Source organism: Manis pentadactyla, chromosome 10 (genome assembly GCF_030020395.1).
Source record: "Manis pentadactyla isolate mManPen7 chromosome 10, mManPen7.hap1, whole genome shotgun sequence".
NCBI classification, from domain to species: Eukaryota; Metazoa; Chordata; class Mammalia; order Pholidota; family Manidae; genus Manis; species Manis pentadactyla.
Window position 1 is genome coordinate 112211690 of NC_080028.1, and position 22605 is coordinate 112234294.

General features: G+C 41.6%; 1 protein-coding gene across 3 annotated transcripts in view; it reads left to right on the top strand.

Moving 5' to 3' along the window:
* Window positions 1-22605, top strand: part of SYT1 (synaptotagmin 1) — a 528661-nt gene that overhangs the window by 502140 nt on the left and 3916 nt on the right. For all 3 annotated transcript variants that reach the window (XM_036912317.2, XM_036912315.2, XM_036912316.2), the window contains one exon: window positions 19659-19792. In XM_036912317.2, coding sequence (XP_036768212.1) covers window positions 19659-19792 — 134 coding nt within the window. The remainder of the gene's footprint in view (window positions 1-19658; window positions 19793-22605) is intronic.

Consider the following 22605-nt stretch of genomic DNA (forward strand, 5'->3'; position numbering starts at 1 on the left):
ACAGCCCTGCCTATCTTTAAACTTTTGGCCTTGCAAAAAAAAGTGAAGGGGAGCCAAGGCACCACGAATAATCTGCAGCAGAACATCTAGACAAGAAGTGGCACATCAAAGCTGCCTGCACCTCTGAGGAGAGAGAATTAGTAGAAGCAAACAACATCTGCCCAAGGTTTCACCCACCATGTCACTAACGGGGCAGGCCAGCAGTTACAGCCCCGACTGGTGTAGCCAACGGCCCTGGATGTTGGTCGACGGTCTGTCAGGGCCGCGAAGGTGACCACAGCCCAGTGGTTCTCAAGGCTGAGTGTACATGCCATCACCTGGGTGGTGCTACTGTAAAAATATGGGCACTCCAGGCCCCACCCCAGACCCACCAATTCAGAATCCCTGCAGGTGGGGTCAAGGAGGCAGTTTTTAAAACTCTCTAGATGAGTATAACATGAAGCCAGAGCTGACAGCCACCAGCATGGGTGTCACGTCACTGGGTGTTCGAAGTCCCCCCCGAGGAGCCTCAGAAGTGGACGGCTGGCCTCGGCTGCAGCACCCAGCTCACTGACCCTGAGTCTTGCCCAAAGAAAATGGATCCAGATGATTTGCCTTATTCCTCATGCAGCAGGTATTAATGATGCTATAACCAAAAATTCTCTATTTGTACCCACTTCTCCCGTCACACCGTTTTCTGTTAAGAAATTGATGAGAGAAAATGTGAGCCATAGAAAGAAAGAAACCAAATTCATTTGGAAAAGAAAATCCCAAAGCAACGGAATTCCTTTCCTCTAGGCCTTGCTAATCTACCCTGTGCCAATTCTCCTTTCACCTGCACCCTCTCCCCATGAATCCAGCAGTCGGAGGTGAGCTCGCAGCAACCGCAGGTGAGGTGGGGTCACACCAGCGGGATCTGAGGCAGAGGTTGGCGGAAGTTTCAAGATAATGGGGTCCGGTTCCACTTATAAACACAGACTCCTCCGGGACTGGCTGGCCGATGCCGAATGCGAAAGGGCGCTGTGCTGGATGCATGGCAGAGGCTGCATAATTTTTAGTTGAATCTGAATCAAAAAAGCTCCCCAATTTCTCAAAATGCAATATTTCTGGCCTTAAAATAATGTGTATAATATAATGAATACTCATGTACCCATAATACAGAAGAAATAAAATCTAACATACTCAAAATACTGTGTGTATCTTTCCCTCTTTTCTCTCTCTCTCCTCAGAGGGACCTGTTTCCTTAAATTTGATGTTTGTGGTTCCCAAGCCTTATTTTCATGTTTTCTGTTCATCATTCCTATGTATGCTTTTATTATACACACACAGTTCTGTTTTTACATGTCTTTGGTTATGTAAATGACATTATACTCTGTGTATTTTGTGTGTTTTCAAATTTTACATAAACAGTACCATATTGTGTGTCCCTATGCAACTTATCTTTTCCATATTATATTCTTGAGATGTATCCATGTCGCTGAATGTCAACTTGTTACTTTTTAATTGTGGCATAGCATTCCCTGGTAGGAAGATGCAAGGACTGATGTTTACATTTTTCTGGAGATGGATGTTTGGACTGTTTCCAGTATCGTGCCGTCACGAACACTGCAACGACGAGCATTCCTATACCTGCTCCTTATGCAAAGCGGGAAGATAATCTCTAGGATATTTACATAAGAGTAGGATTGCTGGATGTAAGGAATGCACATCTTCGGCTCTTCTAGACATTACCAAGTAACAGCCCGGCCAGAATATGAGCGTGCCTATTGCGCCATCCTTGTCAACACTGTATTTGTCAAGTTTCAAATGTTCAGCCCATGTTAGCAGGTACATTTTCCCTGGAAATCCTGCAGGGGGCAGCATATTCTGGGGATTACTGCTCCTCATGGGGCATTCCAGCTCATGGGCCCTTTCCTTCTCTATTCCTTGAAATCCTTTGACCTCCTCTCCATCAGTTACTCCTTAGTCCCCTCTCTTCCCTCACTCAACTCCTGGTGGTATTTTACAAGGTCAAATATAACACTGTTTGAAAGCTGAAAGCTCTGTCCTGCTTTAGACTCCACATTTCATGGCACATTTGTCTTCAAACACGGTGGAGACACGTTGAGTCTTGAACTAAAATACTTTTTCCAGCTGAAAGCAGCAGAAGAGAGGGTCTGAGTGGACAGCGAAGTCTCCCACGGCTCCGAAGCAGGGGTACGTCCCCTAATTGGAAGGCACTGCCCACTGTCTGGAACTGCTCACGTAAATTGGAGAAACACTGAGAAGCAGCCATGGGTATTGCAAAGCAGTGACAACTTTAGTTTTTTTTTTCTGGAATAGAAGATGTTTACTCCTTTGCCTTCTTAGTTACACTGTTCCTGGTTCCCAAGGGAAGAAAAGTAGTGTTCAGTTTCAATACACCTCTTGGAATTTCTTTCATTTTGTACTCAGCTGTCCTGCAATTCCAGACTTCTGCCATGGGAATGTGGCCTTCAAAGACACCTTTCTTTCAACAAAGCAGAAGTGAAATTGAGCTGTGCTTAAAGATTTAAAATAGCTGCTTTAGGAGGGGGTTTTTGTTAGTACTTTCAAAATGGTCTCACCACACCACTCTGCTAGGAGTACTTTTTCCTTCCTGAAACTTGAGTTCAGAATTCAATATCTTGAAATTAATGAATGGATGAATAATAAAATTATATTGCTGTCCTATGGGGGAAAGTAGACAAATAAATATGATATGCTTTTGGACTGATTTTGAGTTATTAAGTTTCCCCCACCCCACCCCAATTATCACAGATGGCACTCTCTCCAAATGCAATCCGTCAAACCCTCTTTCAGCAAGATGTTAACAGATGTCCCAGGGAGCAAAATTCATTTCAACTTAAATTTTGGTTTAAAGAATGTTTTTAAAAGAAAATCAGGTTTCTCTAATGCAAAATGTCTTGAAGTCTCTTATATACTGATGTGTATTACAAATTTCTAAGGCAAGACTTTTAGTGATTTTGTGTTTCTAAGTGGTTCGACTGCAGCTCCCTTTTTTGTGGAATGTCTGACAGGATTGGAGTTCAAAAGACACACTTTGGAAAATGCTAGGATAGTATTCCAAGGTTGGCTACACCATCACCCTTAATCATTGAGCCCAGAAATTGACAAGACCCAATTACATGTCATCCTTGACCGAAGTTCTCATGATAGAATATGTGTGTTGACATCCTTGACTGAAGTTCAGATAGAATATCTCTGTTGACCTCTCAGTTTGTATACACATGGCTCCTATTTTTAATGTTATTGTAGAGATACTTGAATACAACCTAATTTTTGCTTTCTGTGGCTTTTTTTTGTTTCAATAGCTGAATAGCTGAGAACTGTCTGCATTCTTGAATTTCAATTATTCAATCAGGGATGTTTGTAGTGCTAAGCACTCTACAATATTTCCTAGAACCTGGTAAACTCTTTCCATCTGTACGTGTGGTTATTCTTCAGTGAAATCCCCTTGTATGAATTTCTGAGTACTTTTCCTGTTCCGTTGATTGAATCCCTCTTCTTCAGGGACATTAATTTTGCTTATGTTAAGTGCTTAGAGCTCCAGTCTATTATCTTCTAATTCCTTTGCTCCGCTTGTATGTACAAGCCCTTCTCTTAGGTCAGTAATTTGATTGGCAGACATATTTACTTTGTTCCCTGCTATGTCACCTCTATTTGTTGTAAATACTGTTTTTGTCCTCAAATTCCTTAATTCTGTAACCTTCTTGTTGTTCTATCATCTCATCTTTGAGCTCATATTTTTCTGAGTTCATGTTCTCATTAACTTGATTCATAGTACCAAGGACTTCTGAGGAATTTTGTTTTGTTCTTTGGATTATGTTTTAATAGTGGGAGTTTTATCATTCTTTTGCATGCTATGCTCCTTTCTTTTAAGGATTGATTGTGTTGTCAGGCAGCTGTTGTCTGGGGAGGTCTCCCTGTGCACTAGGTGAAACCTCAACCTGGATGGGGGAGGGTTCTTGACTCTAATCAAGAAAGAATTCTTGAACAGGTCGGATGAGTGTAGATAAGAAAGGAATTCATTAAAGCGAGAGTAGCAGCAAATGGCAGCAGCCGTGCAGGCAGCAGGGAAAACAGAGAGGGAAGTTCACTGAGCTCCTGCTGGGCATTGGAATGTGCTCAGCATGAGATCTAAGTCCCTACCACCCCAGGATTTGGGGGAGCCGTGGAGCACTGGATGGAATGAGATTATGTTCTGAGAACTTCCTGTAGCAAACAAAGGAGATTTTTAGGCAGGCTACTGAAGAGTGCGATCATATAGCTGCAGTTCCCTCCGGGTCACCCAGGTGATGGGAACTTGCAGGCCCAAATCAGAGCTCTCAGCTCTGTCTGAAATTGGACAGAGAGACTGAAGACTTGTGCTTTAGTCCAGAAAATTGAATGACACAGCAAAGTAATAAAGATGCTTACCACTGGGAAAGGGGTTTCTTATCAATGTCCCAAGAGGCTTGGAAGAGCACAGAGAAAAATCACAGTAAATTGAGCAGCAAGAAGTCTTTATTTAAAGCAAAATACACACTTGAAAGGGTAGTGAGGACAGCCTCAGAGAGGGGGCATGCTTAAAGCTCAGGATTCGTTTATTTTAAGAATTCCAAGGATGAGGTAAAAGGCTGGGGCAGGGGGTGGGGTGTAGGCTTGACATGTGATCTCATGATGTCTACCTCTGGTGAGAGACATTATGTCATCATTCATAGTCAGTCCCCTAGATATTCTCTAAGATAAAAGTTAACACAAGGAATTTATTGATCCTGTTCTTCTCCAAGATAGTGGTTACCCTCAAGCAGTGGGAACATACCTGTTAAGACTACTTGCCCTGCCTTAAGATTGGGTGGGTTATTGTCTGATTACCAAAGAGTATGTTGGGAATCTTATCTCCTAACTCCCTGGTTTTTTTTTTTTTTTTATCTTTATGAGGTTTTTATTTACAGATTAAATAGTTTATTGCTATTCAAATTTTCTATATCTACTTGTTTCAGTTTTTGATAGTATTTTTCTAGCAAATTGTCTGCTTCAAATTTATTGACAGAAGTTTTTCGTAGTATCAGTTATTATGGTTTTAATGTCTATAGAATCTTTGGTAACATCCCTTTTTTCATTCTCAACATTGGTTATTTTACCCAGTCTTTTTTTTTTTTTTTTTTTTTTTTTTTTTACATTTGTTTTTTTTTTTTTTTTTTTTTTTTTTAGATAATTATTTTTTATTGAAGGGTAGTTGACACACAGTATTACATTACATTAGTTTCAGGTGTACAACACAGTGATTCAACATTTATATACATGATAATTCTAAGTACCAGCTATCACCATACCAAGTTGTTACAATATTTTGACTATATTCCTTATGCTATACATTACATCCCGGTTGCTTATTTATTTTACAATTGGAAGTGTGTACTTTTTCTTGGTTGTTGTTGTTAGGGCATCTCTCATATTTATTGATCAAATGGTTGTTAACAACAATAAAATTCGGTATAGGGGAGTCAATGCTCAATGCACAATCATTAATCAACCCCAAGCCTAATTTTCGTCAGTCTCCAATCTTCTGAAGCATAACGAACAAGTTCTTACATGGAGAACAAATTCTTACATAGTGAATAAGTTACATGGTGAACAGTGCAAGGGCAGTCATCACAGAAACTTTTGGTTTTGCTCATGCATTATGAACTATAAACAGTCCTAACTCCCTGGTTTTTAAAACGGAATCTTAGCCTTAAGATGGAATCTCTCCTGTTCTTACTATACTGTTCATATCTCAGCATTTTTCATCGTAGGCAAAGAAAATTAATCGTGACGCCTGTGCCATGTCCCTGCCCCTCCCCAGTTGGTTTTGCTCCCGAGGACGCAGCCTTGGCATGGGTATGTGCCACTGCCTCCCCCGTCCCCACCCCCATCTTGTTCATACCCGAAGAGCTCCATCCAGACCTTCTCTTTGTTCTAACCTAGTGTAGATGACACCTTCTTGACTCCATTTCCGTCTGCGCTGACTTGTTCTCCCCCTGAGCTTTGGTTTTGGGACTTGGCATTGAATACCGTCCACTTCGCCGTAGACTGAAGGAGAGGGTGCAGAGGGTGCAGAGGGGAAGGGAACGCTCTGTGGAAGACACGTGGCATCTGCATGAGTCAGAACTCCTGTGCTCTGGTCTTTCCTCCGGGATTTGATAGGTATTTTGTCCTAGCTTTAATCTCTCCCTTCCATCAGGACTCATATCTACTGTGAATGGGAAAATTCAAAAGATTTTTTTTTTTCCAATCATTCAACAACTTTTTTATTGAGTACTTGTTTTCTGCTAGGCACTATTCTAATCAAGGCGCTAGGAATACAGCTGTGTGAACAAAAGAGACCAAAAAATCCCCTTTCTCATGAGTCAATGTTCATTGTGGTATCTTCTCAGTGTAACGTGGTATCAGAGACCAGCAGCCCACTTTTACCAATAGCCATTTCTCAAACCGTCAGTCAAAAGAGGCAAAACCCAAGAATAGTCATTCAGTTTGATTCTCTCGAGGTCTGAGTTTTGAGATTCACCAATTCAGCAATAAAGCTTCAGAGGGTGCAGGGGACCCCGAGCTGCACTGTGCCACCCCAGCGTCTGTGCTTTCCTTAGCCAGCACTTTGCATGCATGTGTGTACATGGGTGCTTTGTTTTGTTTTGGCATCCATGATATTAAGTTGCACTCCTTGCCTTATTTGGTGGCTGATTTCTCCCTGAGGAGCAGGGACCCAGTATTTCTTGTTGGCATTCACTTTTTTAGTTGTGAGAAAAAAAGAGACCAAGGTTCTTTGATCTGTTCTCACTCTGTCACCCTCAGCTGGAGGCTTCAACTAGTTTTTTTTTTAACTATAATTAAATATTCTACCCATGGTCAGCAAATAGTAGATTACCATGAAGTAGCTCCTTCTTTGGAATTATTCAAGTACTTTAAGACACAGATAAAAAAAAAGAAAATGAAGCTGAAAGTGATTTGGTTGGGTTGTGCCCTGCTTCTCTTGGCTAAAAAACATTTCGAGGACTCAAGCCTTGGAGTACTTCTAAGTTGATGACTCTTGTCCCTGGACACTGAAAAATAGATTCCCTCATATCTAGGAAACACATTTGTCAGATTTCAATTTCATGATAACTTTATGCGCAAGAACAATCTCTCTCCTGAATATGTCAAGCGTCTGCACAGACAGTGGCAGGCAGAGAGAGGAAGTGAGAATGGCACCCCTAGACTGCTACCAAGATACAGGCCCTGAGTTACCATTTGAAACCCCAAGCACCCGATCTATTTGCTTAACCTTAACCGTAACAGAAATAACCAAACACGTGTGTCTTTTATTGCATACAGTAGGAGACAGGATTACCTACAGATGTCTCCCAAATAAGTCATACTTGATTCAGATTATGAAGAGAATATTTAATAAGTGCTGTACTTACAAGGGAATCTGAATGGCACTACATTGTGTCACTCCTGTGCCTGTAACGTAATTTCCCCCATCCAGAAATGCAGCCCTCAGCCAGTTGCCTTGAAAGCTGGTTACCGTGGAGATGATTATCAGTATTAGGATGACCTATTTAGAGGAATTCCTGCATTCCCAGATAACAAATAACCGTAGAGAGCCTTAGGAATGAATGATGCTCTTCCCTGAAAGTGCCTTTACAAACGAAAGCCATAGATATATTGTGTGTGTGCGGTGCACGTTTGCTCATAATTAGGATTTCTACAGGTCTTTGGAAAATGGCACTGTCCTTAAGCCCCCAAGAGCAAAGGCAGAGCAAACCACAGCCCGTGCAAACACACAGACGCCTTCCTCTTCCTGCAGGTTGAAATGTACATTCATGGCTGTGTCAATTTCTGGGCAGTGTGAACACGGTGCCCATTTGCAGTTTCTTTTTCTTGCTCAGCCTGTTTTTTGAGGACTTTTCTAGGGGTACTGAGGTGTGGTTTACAGGTGGTTGGTGAGGACTGATTTTTACAAACCAATTGATTGACCATTAATAGTTCCTAAATAAAATGTGACTACTTGGTAGCTAATTTGATTTCCTCTTATTTACGCCACAAAGTCTGCACTCTGACCTGTTTATTTGGTTTTCCATTTCTCTGTCAAACTTTTATTTGGGATTGTATGCAGACCCAGCTTTTTAAGTTTGTAAGTTTACACTGTGGGGTTCACTGATGCTTCCGCTGCTGTCTTGTTTTCTTTTTTAAGGAATTTTTAGTACTACTTTAATAGGTACCTGTAAAAATTCCAATGATAAATATTAAACTTTCATCCTGATCAAAGAAGCAGAAAACAACATAAGTCAAGCATTACCCAAAATAGAATAAACAGACCCAATTTCCTTCTTCTAACCAAACAAGGTCATGTTTTATGTCATTTTTATATTTGGTTTTTTTGTTTTCAGTGAACCCCTTCTAATCTCATCTCTCACTCACTGTAACTTTCTCTAAGGTGCCTGTGTTTTCTATCATCTCCTCATATCACCTAGCAAAGTGCTGGGCATACAATGAATGTTTAATAAACCTGACTCATCATGTAATTTGCCGTCCAAAAACTTTCAAAACCTCTTTATCTGTGTTTCCCAACTCGGTTTTCATCATTCATGTTAGCAATGGCCTCCCAGCAAGATTATGCAGGAATCTCCCTTTTTTAAAGTATATATAGGGAGTCTGTTTTCCACAGAACATCTTGAGTCTAAGTTGTTATCTCATTTGGGGTCTATTTTCAGTTTTGGTACCATAGGTTTGTCCTCATGCCTGAAATCACATTGCTCTGAACTGAGGGCAAATACCAAATTTATCTCACTAAATTCTTTAGACTGGTCTGACTGCTTTGTTGAAAAGGCCATTGTAAGAAAATGTTCTTTCATTTGACTAAATGTAACTATCTCTTTCAATAATTTTGAAAGAGAAATACACTGATATTTTAATTAACACTTTTTTGGCTAAATTTTGATTCCAAGGAATCTGGCACAATATATCCAAATTGATATTAGAAGACATTGCTTTCTCTCCATCTAACAGAGTTGTATAGGAAGGGTTTTACTTGAAAAGCACTAATATTGCTTATTGGCATATGATTTTTGACTCATTTATTTCCTAAAAGAGGCATTCAACACAATGTGCTTTTCCATGTAATTTAGAGCCCATAAATGGCAGCCTTTCTTAGAACATAATGTCTGCCCTCTTATTCATTTATTCAATAAAGATATTAAACTGTCCCTTTAGAATGCCCTTCAGATTAAGTAACAAGTTGTGAGTTGTTTTAAGTATACTCACATCCAGCCTTTCTTGGTAAGATTTAAATTAACCCTTTTGAAACTAGTCTTGGAATCCTACTCATCCAGAGTATTTCCAACAAGACTCAAAATCAGACCTCTGATTCTGCCCAATTCCACTAAATTAATTTGCTCTGTGCTCTCTTGGGTGGATTTTCAAGGCAAGCCATAAGCTTGCTTTAGAATATTTCTTCTGCATCTAATCTTCACTCCTAGAGATGACAGTGCTTAGAATTTAGAAATTTAGACACTAGCAACCCTTCCTAACCTGAAGCTAAACTAGCAAGAATGAGAACAGAATGTTCTAGCCTCATTCATACCACAGGCGACTATTCAAAGGGAAAAAATATATATTTCACAGCCTTTTGCTAGATGCACTTGTTTTACAAATAGGGCGCAGTCTCCCAAAGAATGCTGTGGAATAGGTTTCCTCCATAAAGATTCCGTGGCTTTTTCCCTCTGCCTGAAGAAAACTCATGTCCTTACTTGCTAGTGATCGAATGCAAATCGTCATGTTAACTCACTATGGTTATTCCAGTGGGTAATTTTTGTCAAATTCTCTTCAGTCTGGAGCAGCACCTGATGGAGTATTTCTGAAGAGAAGCTCCTGGAAGGGGTTGTTGGGTAAATCGGCTGTTTCACTGAGTCCCATTTACCATCCTGTTAGTGGATTACAGCCATCCTTTATGAGGATTATAAAAGGAGAAGCTGCTTTAAAATGAGTTTCCTTGAAGAAGTGCTGTTAGAGCTGGGCTTGCTTAAAGAGGCGTGGAGTCGGGGCTGGAAGAGGAGGCACCCAGGCACACGGCAGATCCCAGGTGCCGAGGGGCAGCGTGGCGAGTGTCCTGAGGGAGGACGCTGGGGAGGCAGGGATGAGCCACATCACTCAGGGTCACAGGACTTCCATGGTAACTCCTATTAACTGGGTGACCGTGGACTTAGTCTCAGGTTTCTTAGCTGTCAAATGGAAGCAATGATATATACCTCTCAGGGCGGTCATGAAGAGTCAATGGGATGAACTATAGAGCATAAACGGTACAGTGCCTGCTAAGAGCTTTTTAGAAATTGGAAAGAAGATGCAACACAGCCCTTAGATGGGGACAAGAACCCTGCCCAGGAACCCAGAGCTAAGAGGGCCCCACTCGGGTCCTGCTTCAGCCACTTCCAAGAGCCTGCAAGACCAACAGAGCACACTTACCTGGAGGCCGCACTCGACTCTCCATTCCAGGCCGGGCCCTAGGTGCCTGAGACCCAGGGCTCCCTCCCGAAGGCTGCTTCTCAAGGCTCAAGGTCTTTGAAGAATCCCCCCCAGGTGGAGGTCATGCATCACCTGGAAGCAGGTGCACGCCCCGTGGCTGAGAAGCAGCTGGGCCGGTAAATGGTGCTCGGACACGCAGGCTGGAGCGTCCCCTTATGTGTTCGAGAAACTTTGTATGGCGCACGTTGGAATGGATGGTGAGAAAGAACGTGGACAAGGCAGGGCCCGGAGCCGTTCTCCCACACTGCCAGCTTCCACTGCGGAGCCCTAAGGAGTGGGAAAATCCTCCATTTTAAGCTGGATTTCCCAGTCACTGTGAATGTCTATTTGTCAAGGGGGAGGATGCTGTGAGAGCTGACGATTTTTAGAATTAACAAAAGGTTAGTGCTCTTGGGTGGCATTTGTTTGGACTCCCTAAATGTAGAGGCTTGAATTCAATATAACCATTTCCAACTGAAGGAAGGGTGTTTACTCTGAATTTCTCTCACAGTCCTTGCTGTGCAAATCATTTTGCAAGAAATCATACACTGTCTTACATCATCTTTCCGACTACAAAAATATGTGCGTTGACTTAAATTTTCACAGGGATTTCTGCCTTCTCTTCCCAATCCGAGTGAAAGCTCTATGAAGAACGAACTAGTTTCTACAGTTCCCAGCATCCCCCTCAAGCCCTCCCCTAAGAGTGGCTCATTAGATAGTTATACTTCCTGATTCAGAGAGTCAGTTAGCAAATATCTGCTGGATCCCTACCACATGCTTTGTATCAACCCGAAGGATACAAAATTGAACCAGGACACTGGCTTAAAGATGAATTCCGGGCACACAGTAGACACTCAGTAAAGGGGTAAATGAGTGAGTGAATGGATGAATGGATGAATGAATTCTGTGCCACAGAGCTAAAGAATAGTATCAAGAAAAATGGAATAACCACTTAAATTATCTTAGACCAAAAGTCATGAAAGATGTCAGCCTGTAGAATATCTGCAACTCAAGAAAATGGAAAATGTGGGAAAGAAGCCCAGTCCTAGCGTCTGGATCATCTCTGTGGCCATTCGGTATGTGGCTCTGGCGTCTTCTAAAGAATTAAACCATTTCATAGAAACCAAATTTTGTATATAAAGAATTTGGCTAAATCTAACACACCAACTGTCATTTCTCCCATATTTAGGGATGAAGTATCATAGGTGACATCAACGCCAAAGAAATCGGTGTACAATAACACTATTGTGAGTTTTTACTGAGACTGGGAATACCTCTGTGTGGTGACTGACTTTAGTCACAAATCTGCTTCATAAAAAGCAGTAAAATCACCACGGAATTACATTACACCATGTCACTTTCCTATTTGCAGTATAATATTGGAGCCAGCATTTATTTTTATTTTCTCCTTACAATATTGTAAGAAAACCAGGTTACCAAGGTAGAAGTTGATCTCTCCTGCAAAGCTACTTATCTTCTCGATGTGCAGAGCACCAGCGATTTCAAACAGAGTTTCACAGCTTTACGAAAGAGAACCATAGTTGGCCATCAGTGAATCAAAATGAAATATCTCTCTGGAAGGACAAACCAATATTCAAATAAAGAAACTTAATAACCAGCCAACCAGGGTGTTACACTGCTTTTTCTAAAGGACATGAATTATTCATATTGTTAAATCTCAAACCAAATAAGGTGGCAAGTATGAGTTATCAACAATATTATGAGTCTTAAAACACTTATCTCTTTCTTACAAGGGGCAATGGAAGCTGCACTGCTCACCCTCTCCTAGGTGCACAGCCTCAACGATGTCTCTTAGAGACAGGAAGGGGGTGGGCACGGGGAAGGAGCCCTCCTGACAACATGGTGCATTTTCTTTTTCAAGGAGGGAAAGAAGCACTGAGGCATTTCCAGCTCAGAAAACTTAGGGCCCTTCCCTCATTCCCGGGGAGATATACCCAGCCCCGTGCCACGCTCTGGAAACCGTTGCCAGTGAGGACATGAAGGGAGATGCCATCATGCCATCTGGAAACATTTCCCATTCTCTCCCTCAGCTTAAGACAGTCTCAGTCCATAAACTTTCTGATGCTTAGACAACAGAATGTTTAGAAGATGCACAGACATTTTAAAACAAGTACCTGCAAGGAATGTAGAGTTAATCAGAGTAAAATTAATTCTGGCTAAACCAACCCAAGAGCTGGGTGAGCCCCAGTAACCCCATTCCAGAGCATTAACCCTGTTGAGTCATGTCATCCGTAAGCACACCTCTATTCTCACGTTTTCATTTTGTACTCACATTAAATTTCCTGGAAACTATCTCTATGTGGATAAAGAGTAGCATCCATTTGTCATTGTATATGTGTTTTAAAAGCCTAGCAATGTTACCAAGTAACAATGATGCCAATGTTATTTCATCAAGTAGAAATGTCTAATATTTTTTTTAAAACCTTACTAGTGACCTTTCATCTGGCATAAATAAGAAGCTAAGCCCAAATCTGCAGGAAAAAAAAAGGTCAAGTCAAATTTGCCATTTTGTTTGCTTTACTGAATTCTCTCACTGGTTTTGTTTTTGTTAATCAGCTCGTATAAACAGGTTATACTTGGTCATTCTACCAAATGCTTTGGAAGAGTCAAACACAATTACTACTGCGCCTATTCTGTATTTGCCTTTCGTGATCTTCCAAAATACAGGGGACAAAAGGCTGGAGTTCTAGGTGAAGAATTTCACTTTAAAAACTGACCAGAAAAGATTCAGGTTTTGCAAACACACTGTACTCCTTCCTCTGCTGCGGTGGAGCTCAGCCCCTCACCCTGCTCTACTTGCCCATAAAATGCCCCTCTGCAAAATCTCAATGTGCCAGACCCTCGTCGCCTGGGTCTTGCACATACATGCCTGCATTTCTGGCCAGGAGGCTGGTAGTCACGTACAGTCCGGGTGGTGATGTTAGAAATGATTGTTGGAATTCAGTGGCTTCCTGCACCACAACCAAGACTGCTTCCCCTTCAATTCATAATAATAGAATTTTGCATTTATGTTTTTGTCTCACCAAAGCACCCTGCCACCCTTAATGACCTCAGTCAGTCTTGGTGACGTTATGATCTAATTAAAATGAGGCTGATTTTCTCTGTGACAGTCACTTATGTAATGTCGTTTTCTTTTAGCAAACACTGCATTTAATGAATGTAAATTCATTTTTAAATTGTGTGCTCACACAGAAATTTTTCCCAGAATAGATTTTGAATGCTGTCTCCTTACTATAACATTACAGGGATCATTTTAAACTACAGAGTCACATAAGCTCTTCAATATAGTCTTCCCTAAGTACTTGTAAATTATTTATGATTTACTCAAGTAACTGCCAATGATGGAAATGGAAATCACTTGCCCTGTGAACCCCATTACTATTTAATTGTTTGAATACTGTTGTATGATTGGCTTACCAGTAGAAGAGGCTTACTCAATGAGTACACAGAATAAAGCTATAGCTGGCAAAGGAACCTGAACCCTCACTCTGCGGTGTTTGAACTCTCCGGTCTCGGCTACTGCTGGACCTCTTTATACAGGGGCTTGATGGCTCCTTCCCAGGAATTTGATCACAAGTGAAGGGAGTGGCTCTCTGCAAACAAGTGTGCACACTTCCGAGTTTACACGGGACAAGACCCTAAAGGTCCGAGGCTGGGTCGTTTTATAAACTCTGTCTGATTGCCCCCTGGCTCTGTCCCCTGTCTCCTGGGAAGACCCATCTAAGCCTGTAGGAGGGGGCTCCATGTTCTTCTGTTCTTAGCCTAGGTTTAGAATAGAGCTGTGCTTTCCCCCAGTTCCAGAGATAGGACTCCTGGCCCTCCTGATCGTTTGGGGATGGACCCATGACCCAGGACTAAGCCATCCTACCTCGTCGTGTTCTCTTACCCACTGGGATTCATAGACAGTAGACGCTTCATCTTCATCAGGCCAATCAGAATGAAGTTGGTACTTTTCCTTGGGTACTTTTGCAATGTAGGCTCTCTTTTCCCTTGGACAGCATAGTGTACCGATCTAAGACTCATAGTTGGCACAGCCATCCACACCCTCCAGGGAAGCCTGGGGCGTCTCAGGTAGAATCTGAGCACTCCATAAAGAGCACAGCAGAGACAGACAAACCCAGGACCTTGATGATGTTGCTGAATCCGTGTTTGATGGGGAACAGTCTAAACTGTTATGAAGAGACTAGCAATAAAGAGACCCCAAAATAGAATTTCTGTTTGAAATTATTTATTTTCCTCATGTCCATAGGTGGGTGGGTGGGCAAGACTGCTAGGCAGTTTGGGGCTGTGAGGTCACTTAGGGACCTAGGATCTTCCGATCTTATTGTTCTGTCCCCCTAGGATATTGTCTTCATGTTGCAAGATAGAAGCTGGTTCGCTGCCCTCCCATCGCATCCATGTTTCAGTTAAAAGGGAAAAAGGAGGAGTGGAGGGATTCCGCTCACTCCAAGAAAAGGTTCATCGGTTTCAGCTGGACTGACACTGAGGCTGCTATTTCTGTACCCTTGAGGGCTGCCCCGTGCACTGTAGGGTGTTTAGCAGGACCCCTGGCCTCTGTAGGGTGTTTAGCAGGACCCCTGGCCTCTACTCAGCGGGGCTCATATCATTCCCCTTCCGAGTTACGACAATCAAAAATGTGTCCAGACACTGCCGAATGTCTGAGAACCACTGGTCTGAGGAGAAGCCATGGACTTACACACGTCGTCACTTCTGCTCACTTACAACGGCCATAGCTAGTCACTCGGCCATAGGAAGTTGTGGGAGAGTCTGGGAGAAGTAGTTCTAGCTGGACGAGCCAGAGCCAGGTAGAACTTCCAGAGTTTTATTGCCAAAAAAAGAAGAGAAAATGGATTTTAGGGGACAGTTAACGATCTTTGCCACACAGCCTTTCTTCTGGACTGTTCCATCATCTAAGTCAGTGTGTTACTTTTGTAATTTACACCATTTTGAAATGGGTTTTTAGTCACTTGAAATTCAGAACCCTAACTGGTCACGAGTATTACCTTCCTCATCCACACTACAGGTGGAAATGCAGTGAACATCACCAAAGGATAAAGAATGAAAGGCGAAAGCTTAGCCTGAAGTTGCTCGGAATCTGAGAGTACTGAGTCAGAACGGACTGAACCAAACAGCTGAGGCGAGGCTATTCCTTATGAACATAAGTCTTTGGTTGAAACGGAAGTCCATGGTTACAAGGGTGCACGGTCACTGTGGTAGCTAAGAAAGAAGACAGGATAATTATGCAAAATTGTCAAAATGAAAACTGCAGGCGTCTTGCTTTATTTGGTTTTGAACTGCCGCTTTCCAGTTCTCATCACAAACACAAAAAGCCTTTAGTTGCTCCTTTATATCTTACACAAAAGGATCATTGCTTACAGCCAGCTGTTTTGCAATTATATTTCTATGAAGTTGGCATAATTTGACATTAGAACTGCCTAAGGGAAGAAGAGGGTGACAGTGGCCAGGGTATTAAAATAGGCATGGAACAGTAATGGGGGGTGAGGGGTAGTCGTCCCAAAGTTCATTTTGAAACAGTTTTAAATTCAAAACATACTTTCCCATAGGAATATTGTTTTTATTAGATTACCACCAAAGCTCTCGATACCAGAAAAGGAGATACGTACTGTGCAAAACTACAAAAGAAAATGCCACAGGGCACGGGAAGGTTTGTCTGAAGGTTCTGACTGAGAAAAATCGTCAGTAAAATCTTCAGGGAAGAGGTGACTTTTAAACCACACATGAGATGGGAAAAGAAAGAAAGGGCATTTCGGGCTGAAGGACAGCCAGTTGAAAGACACGGCATTTTAAATTCTCCGTGAGGAATAGTGAGTATGGACCGTGAGTAGGGCACAGGGTTTGGGGAAATAACAAGTCAGGATGGGGCTGGGAAGGCAGTGGCAGAGTTTGGACTTTTTTAGATGGCAAGCATTTTTAATGAGGGGGATGGTGTGTTCAAATCTAGTTTTAACAATGACATGAAGAGCACTTTGAAGTTGAAGGCACAGGCACAAGAGAGACTGGATTTCTGATACTGTGACCCAACAGGTCAGACAGACAGACAGACAGACAGTGTGAAGGTAAGCGGGCAGGATGTGGTCACAGGCAGTGAGGAAGAAGGAACCAAAGGCGGCCCCAAGTTTTCCGAATTTTTGGTCTAAGAAGCTGTGATCATGGCCCAAGAACAGGCATGAACATGGGGCAATGAGCTCGGGAGGTTTTTCTCTGAATGAAGAGCCGAGGTGGTTACGACCTTAGAGTTCAGCGTATAGGCTGTACTTTAGGCTTCTGCGAAGCTTGCGCATTGTGTCCCTGTAACTGAAGGAAAACCACTTCTAAAAATTTTATATTTGGTTCCAAGATAACTCTGTGTCCCTTTTCGGGAGTGTTTCTCTGCATGTTACAAAAGGTTATTTTAACCAGTGTTTCTGATCCCAGTCCATCATTTTCCCGAACTGAAAGGTTATAGTCATGCAAGTCCAACACTGTTAGAGATTAGATAGACAACAGAAAGGAGACCTTTCTTTCTATCAGTTATTAAAACAAAAAGGCCCGACCTTTTAAGGTTAACCTAACAAAGAAAAGAAGCAAAGTATCCCAAATCTGACATCTGTTTCAATATGGAGATTCCTCAAAAAATTAAAACTAAAATCATCATGTGAGTAAAAGTAAATAATCGTTTTTGTTTTTGTTTTTGTTTTTTAAATAAGCCAATCTCATACAGACAGAGAGTATAACGGCTGTTGCCAGGGGCTGGGGGAGGTAGTGGTGGTGAAATGAGATGTTGATCAAAGGGTGATCAAACGGCCGGCAAGGCTGTACTGTGTTCTGGAAAGTCGCTAGAGGGCAGAGCTTCGGTGTCCTCACCTCTAACAGAATCGGTAATCATGTGAGGTGGTGAAGGGGTTAACTAACACTGTGGCAAACACTTCAGAATATACATGCATATCTCGCCATCACGCTGTACCCCGTAACTTATGCAACGTTACACGTCAACTCTGTCTCCGAAAAGCTGGGGCGGGGCGGGGGCGGAGAGTAAGCCCTCTGCGTTACCTCCAGCCGTGGTCAAGGTCAAGGTGGGAAGTTTTCCTGTAAAGTAAGTTGCTCCAGTACCGTGTCAGGATGAATCAGCCAAGACAAGGTCCGCCTCTGCCCCTTCCCTGCAGCCCCAAGCCACTGAGCCTCCAGCCCTCTGCTCCTGTGTATGAAATAACAGAATACTTGTGCATCGCTCGCTGTCAGGACTGGCACATTTCACTCAGGAGCATGACAGAACCACAAACACAGCGTGAATTTTCAACAGGGGAAGAAAAAGGAGCCAGAACTTCAAGGCTCTGCTTTTTTTTCTTAAAAAATATCTTAAAGTGAAAATTTGTTTATATTTTGTAATCTACATTTATATTTTTGGCATCCTGAGAAGGGTCAGCCATGGTTAACGGTCTCAGAAGGCCAGACCAGCCCTCAGAGCTGCCCTGTTTCTGGTTGTACCTGTGGTGTGACCATGTCCTTTATCATCTCCAAGGAGAAAAAAAAAACTTGTAAAAAACAAAAACAAGAAAAAAATCTTATTTCCAGCATTCTAGTAACTTTTCTTGGGTATATACTTAGCTGCACCGTCAGCAGTTGGTGTGTATGAGATGGTTAAAAAGACTAAAGATAAAAGGTTTCTTTTTATTTCTTTCCTCTTTTTTGTCTACGAAGTTGCTGGGGTGGGGGGGGTTGGCCTGTTTGATATGTGTGTAAAACAACGTTACCCAACTATAAGCTGGAATTTTATTTTGCTGAAACAACCTTTTCTGCTTCCTAGTTTTATCTTCTAAAAATGTTTGGGCATTAGACTCAGGTTACGTCGGAAGCTTCTCCCAGCTCTGCATGTTATGAAGGGGAGGACACTTTGAGAGGCTCAGCATTGGTTGTTTTAAAGGAGTAAAATCATGGGTGATTTCACATTTTTTCTTCTTTTTGCTTATCATTTCTTTCTGAATTTTTTATAATATGCATATATTACATAGGAAATGGAAAATGTTCAAGAAAACAGTAAAGGGATGTTAGTGACAAACCTGAACACTGGATCTTTCGATCTGAAGTTCTGTCATCGATTAGTAATGAGAACTATAAGCAGGAAGCACCTTACCTGCCAGTGACTGACTCTCACTTCACCTCCACCTCAGGAGGCTCTGGGGAAACTGCTAAGGGGATCCTTCTGCTCCTTTTCTCATCACCTCTGTATGGATGCAGCTTATTCTCTTCCCCCTGAACCTTGAAACTCTTCTCTACCTGTGGATGGTTAGTCACAGGTCCTGGGTCTCTCTGTCCCTCTCTCTCTCTCTCACACACACACACACACACACACAGGTGGCCTCTTGTTCAGCCTTCACATCTCCACTGAAATGTTCCCCCCCACTGAGCAATCTGAGTGTTCAGAATGCTGTGCATGCCTCGCACTCCCTGGCCCTGGGACTCTATCCTATCTGTCTCCTGCTCTTTTTTCCAGAGCACTCTTGCAGCGTGTAATTTCATATGTATTTCGGTTCTTTATGAGCTTGTCTATTTTCCCTACAAGTCTGAAGTTCTGTCAGGAACACAGGATGGTCTGTTTTGCTCACTGCTGTATCCCCAGTGTCTAACGCATATAAGTTGAGTAAATAAATGAATGAATGAAACGTCTCCTCTGTCCCCTCTGCCAGGAGCTCTGTGCCCACCCACTGGTGTGCTGCACCAGCTCTTTGCCGGCTCATCAGAGCCAATTGTTAGAATTCCAGGAATTTAGTGAGCCAGTTGTTAAACTGTTAGTAGCTTAAAGGCACCACGCTGAGAGGACTTACACCAGGGGCATTGGCAAAGGTGACACAGCAAGGCACTCCCCCGAGAGCTGGTTCACTCGCACACCATGGTTCTCACCAACTAACTCCAGCTATCAACATGAGATATCATAGCAAAAAAAAAAAAAAAAAAAAAAACCTCTGGCCCATGGGTTACTTAAAATCTTTCAATTAAAAAAATGCTTAAAATTTTAAAAAATACTAAACATATGCTATACAATTATTTTCCTGTTGGGAATACTTGGTCTTTTTATAGGCTAAATTATAATCTAAACTACGTGTCTCTGGTCTCCTAAAGCTTTTCTTTCTGTTTTTCAGATCCTTATGTGAAGATCCATCTGATGCAGAATGGCAAGAGGCTAAAGAAGAAAAAGACAACAATTAAAAAGAACACACTTAACCCCTACTACAACGAGTCATTCAGCTTTGAAGTACCCTTCGAGCAAATCCAGGTAATGTCAAACACAGTTTTGTTTTCCCATTCCATTTCATTTCTTCAGACCACGTAAATTAAACACACAGGCCTTGTAATGATCAGTGCACATGGCTTCATTACAGCTGCCATTCTTTTCCCATGCACGTCTGATGCTCAAGCTACATCAAGAGGAAAATGATAAAAGACACAGCACAAGATGTGTGGATTCCTCAGCCAAAAACAGCCAGCGTTCTGTTGAGCAGAAATAAAGTAGGAAAACAAAATCAAGAGAACAACTCTTTTAACTCAAAAAGTACATCCACAAAGGTTAAAGGGCTCAGAGAAAATGAACTTCCACTATTTACTCCCAGACCCTAACATGTAATTCTCCTTATCACATCGTTACAGCAAAAAAAAAGAGAGAGAGAGATAAAAGAAATATTTAGGTTGATGCAACATCTTTAATCTTCCATTATTAAAATATGATCAACAATAGAAATATTAGGCTAAGTTATATTTTTAATTGTTTAAATTCAGCTTCCTGTTTCTGAGTTGGAATGGATGGGTATTTTTCTAAAGATGGAACCTTAATTTGCTGTCATGATAAGTTTTCTATTAAAAGACCTCATTGTTAGCGTGTTCAGAATGGGATGTTTAATGTAGCTACAATAATAGAATATCTTATTATTTAGAAATTTTTTAACATTTTTAGGTTTTCTCACCTTATATCCATAGTTAGACTATTGGAATCCAGAGTTCAAATCCAATAATTATGGACTATTTCTTGCTAACCTTTAATGGGTATCAAAGAGTCAAACTGCTTAAAGCAATACTATTTTTACATTTTATTAAATAATTGATGTGGATCTATCTTTTCAGGAATATAAAAATTTGCCAATAAATTGAAGGAGAAATGAAAGGTAGACATCAAAACCTTCTAAAGGTCTAGAATAACAAGTCAGCAATATTCTTCACTTGCATATTTTTACTTTTAACATATTCTTAAAATATGATGTCTTATCAATCACCGCTTTATTCCATGAAGAAAACTAACATAATAGTTACATTTATTGTATATTTATTTTGTGCCTTGGCCCAAATTAAGGACTTTACCTGGATCATCTCATTTAATCCTTACACTAACCTTGTCCCAGTTTTATACAAAAGGAAACTGAGGCTTAGAATTTCCTCACATATAAAACAGGAGTAATAGCAGAATCCATGTCTGTATATAGAAGCACTTGGTACCCTGCTGAGCATGTAGGAACAGCCAGTAAACGGTTCACATCATTATTCGTATTCACAATGCTAATGTTCTGTTTTTCAAATCAGCATTTTATTAGAAAATAGATCTAACAGTAAGATTAAAACAATATACAAATCAGCACGGTCCAGTAGGACCCTGTGAGGGTGGAAATGTCCAATCCAGTAGCCACCAGCTGCTGCAGGCAAGAAACACCTCAGCCTCTAGTGTGATCAAAGATCTTTATTTACTTTGAATTTATTTAAATTTAAACAGGCAGATGTGGCAACTAGCTACTGTATCATATAACACAGTTTTTTAAAAAATCACCAATAATGCCATCATCCTCACATCACTTCATGGTATCTATATATCCTCTCTCATATATATTTTCATGTGGCAGAAAATGATACATACTTATGTACTTTCGATCAGCAGTCGTACAGGTAAGTGATGTTGTGGAGGACAGTGACCCCTTCGCCTCTAGCCTGAACCCGTGGGCTCACATTGCAGCAAATGCAAATATATTGAGAATGAAGCACATTAGACACAAGACATACGCTGTGTTTCCAGGGCAGCGTTTTAGAGGAAATCACATTTTGTCAGGACAGAACGAAAAGGAGCCTGTTACAGAGTCCATTGAGCATGGAAATACTGAGCGTGCCTCTGACTGCATGCCTCCTCCTCTGCTCCTGAAGTCAATTTGTTCCTTTCTTCTCTCTTTTCTCCCCGCCAGGAGGCGGCTTTCCTAGTCTCCGCATTTCCTTAGAAAAATAACTGAGCCTTTTACATTGTTAAAATAGGAATTCAGGTTTCCTTTATCCTGAGGTTATAGGATTACCTGTCTGTCTTTCTATCTGTCTCTATCCCTAATGAAATATGAGAGAAGCAAATATGCTGATTTCTAAAATCATAGGAAAATGCTGCATTCCTCCCACCAAAAGGTGTGTAAATAAACTACATACGCAGCTAGAAAAAATTAATCCAAGGCCTTCAGAAGGATATTTAGTCTTGAGGGATACCAATCAATACATTCCTGGGTGAGATTATCAAAGCACAACTCCAGCCATTCACTCCAACCCCCGAAAGCCTCTGTCACCTTTGTGCATTAGGTCCCTGGGGCCCCTTCCCCCATTTCCTGCACTATGGCTGCATCCTGGTGAATTTGCTTGGGAACATTCTTAGAACCAAGATGATTTTGTTCTCAGTTCCAAATACCATCCAGTGGATAGCTAATTCCCTTGATCATGGATTCAATGCAAGGAGACACAAAAAAGACAATGCATTGTGTTATCCAGTCTAAACTCCACTGTCAGAAGTGGTCATTTTCTCTGATCTGACGCTGTACACGAGGGCCAGCTCTCAGCACATTGCTGCGATAATGCAGTCCTCGGGGTACAAAGTCCACTAAAGGGCCATAACTCTGCGGGATCTTTGTCTGGCCCGGGCTTCTATCGCTACATTTTCTGCTCCTTTTAACTCTGGCTACCAAAGGTTATGCATTCTATTTTATTCTAAACTCTTTATCTTTGCACCCAGTTTCTAGATTGAAGTCATCAAATATTTTGACTAAGCAAATTCATTACTTAGGAAACAGAACTAAAATG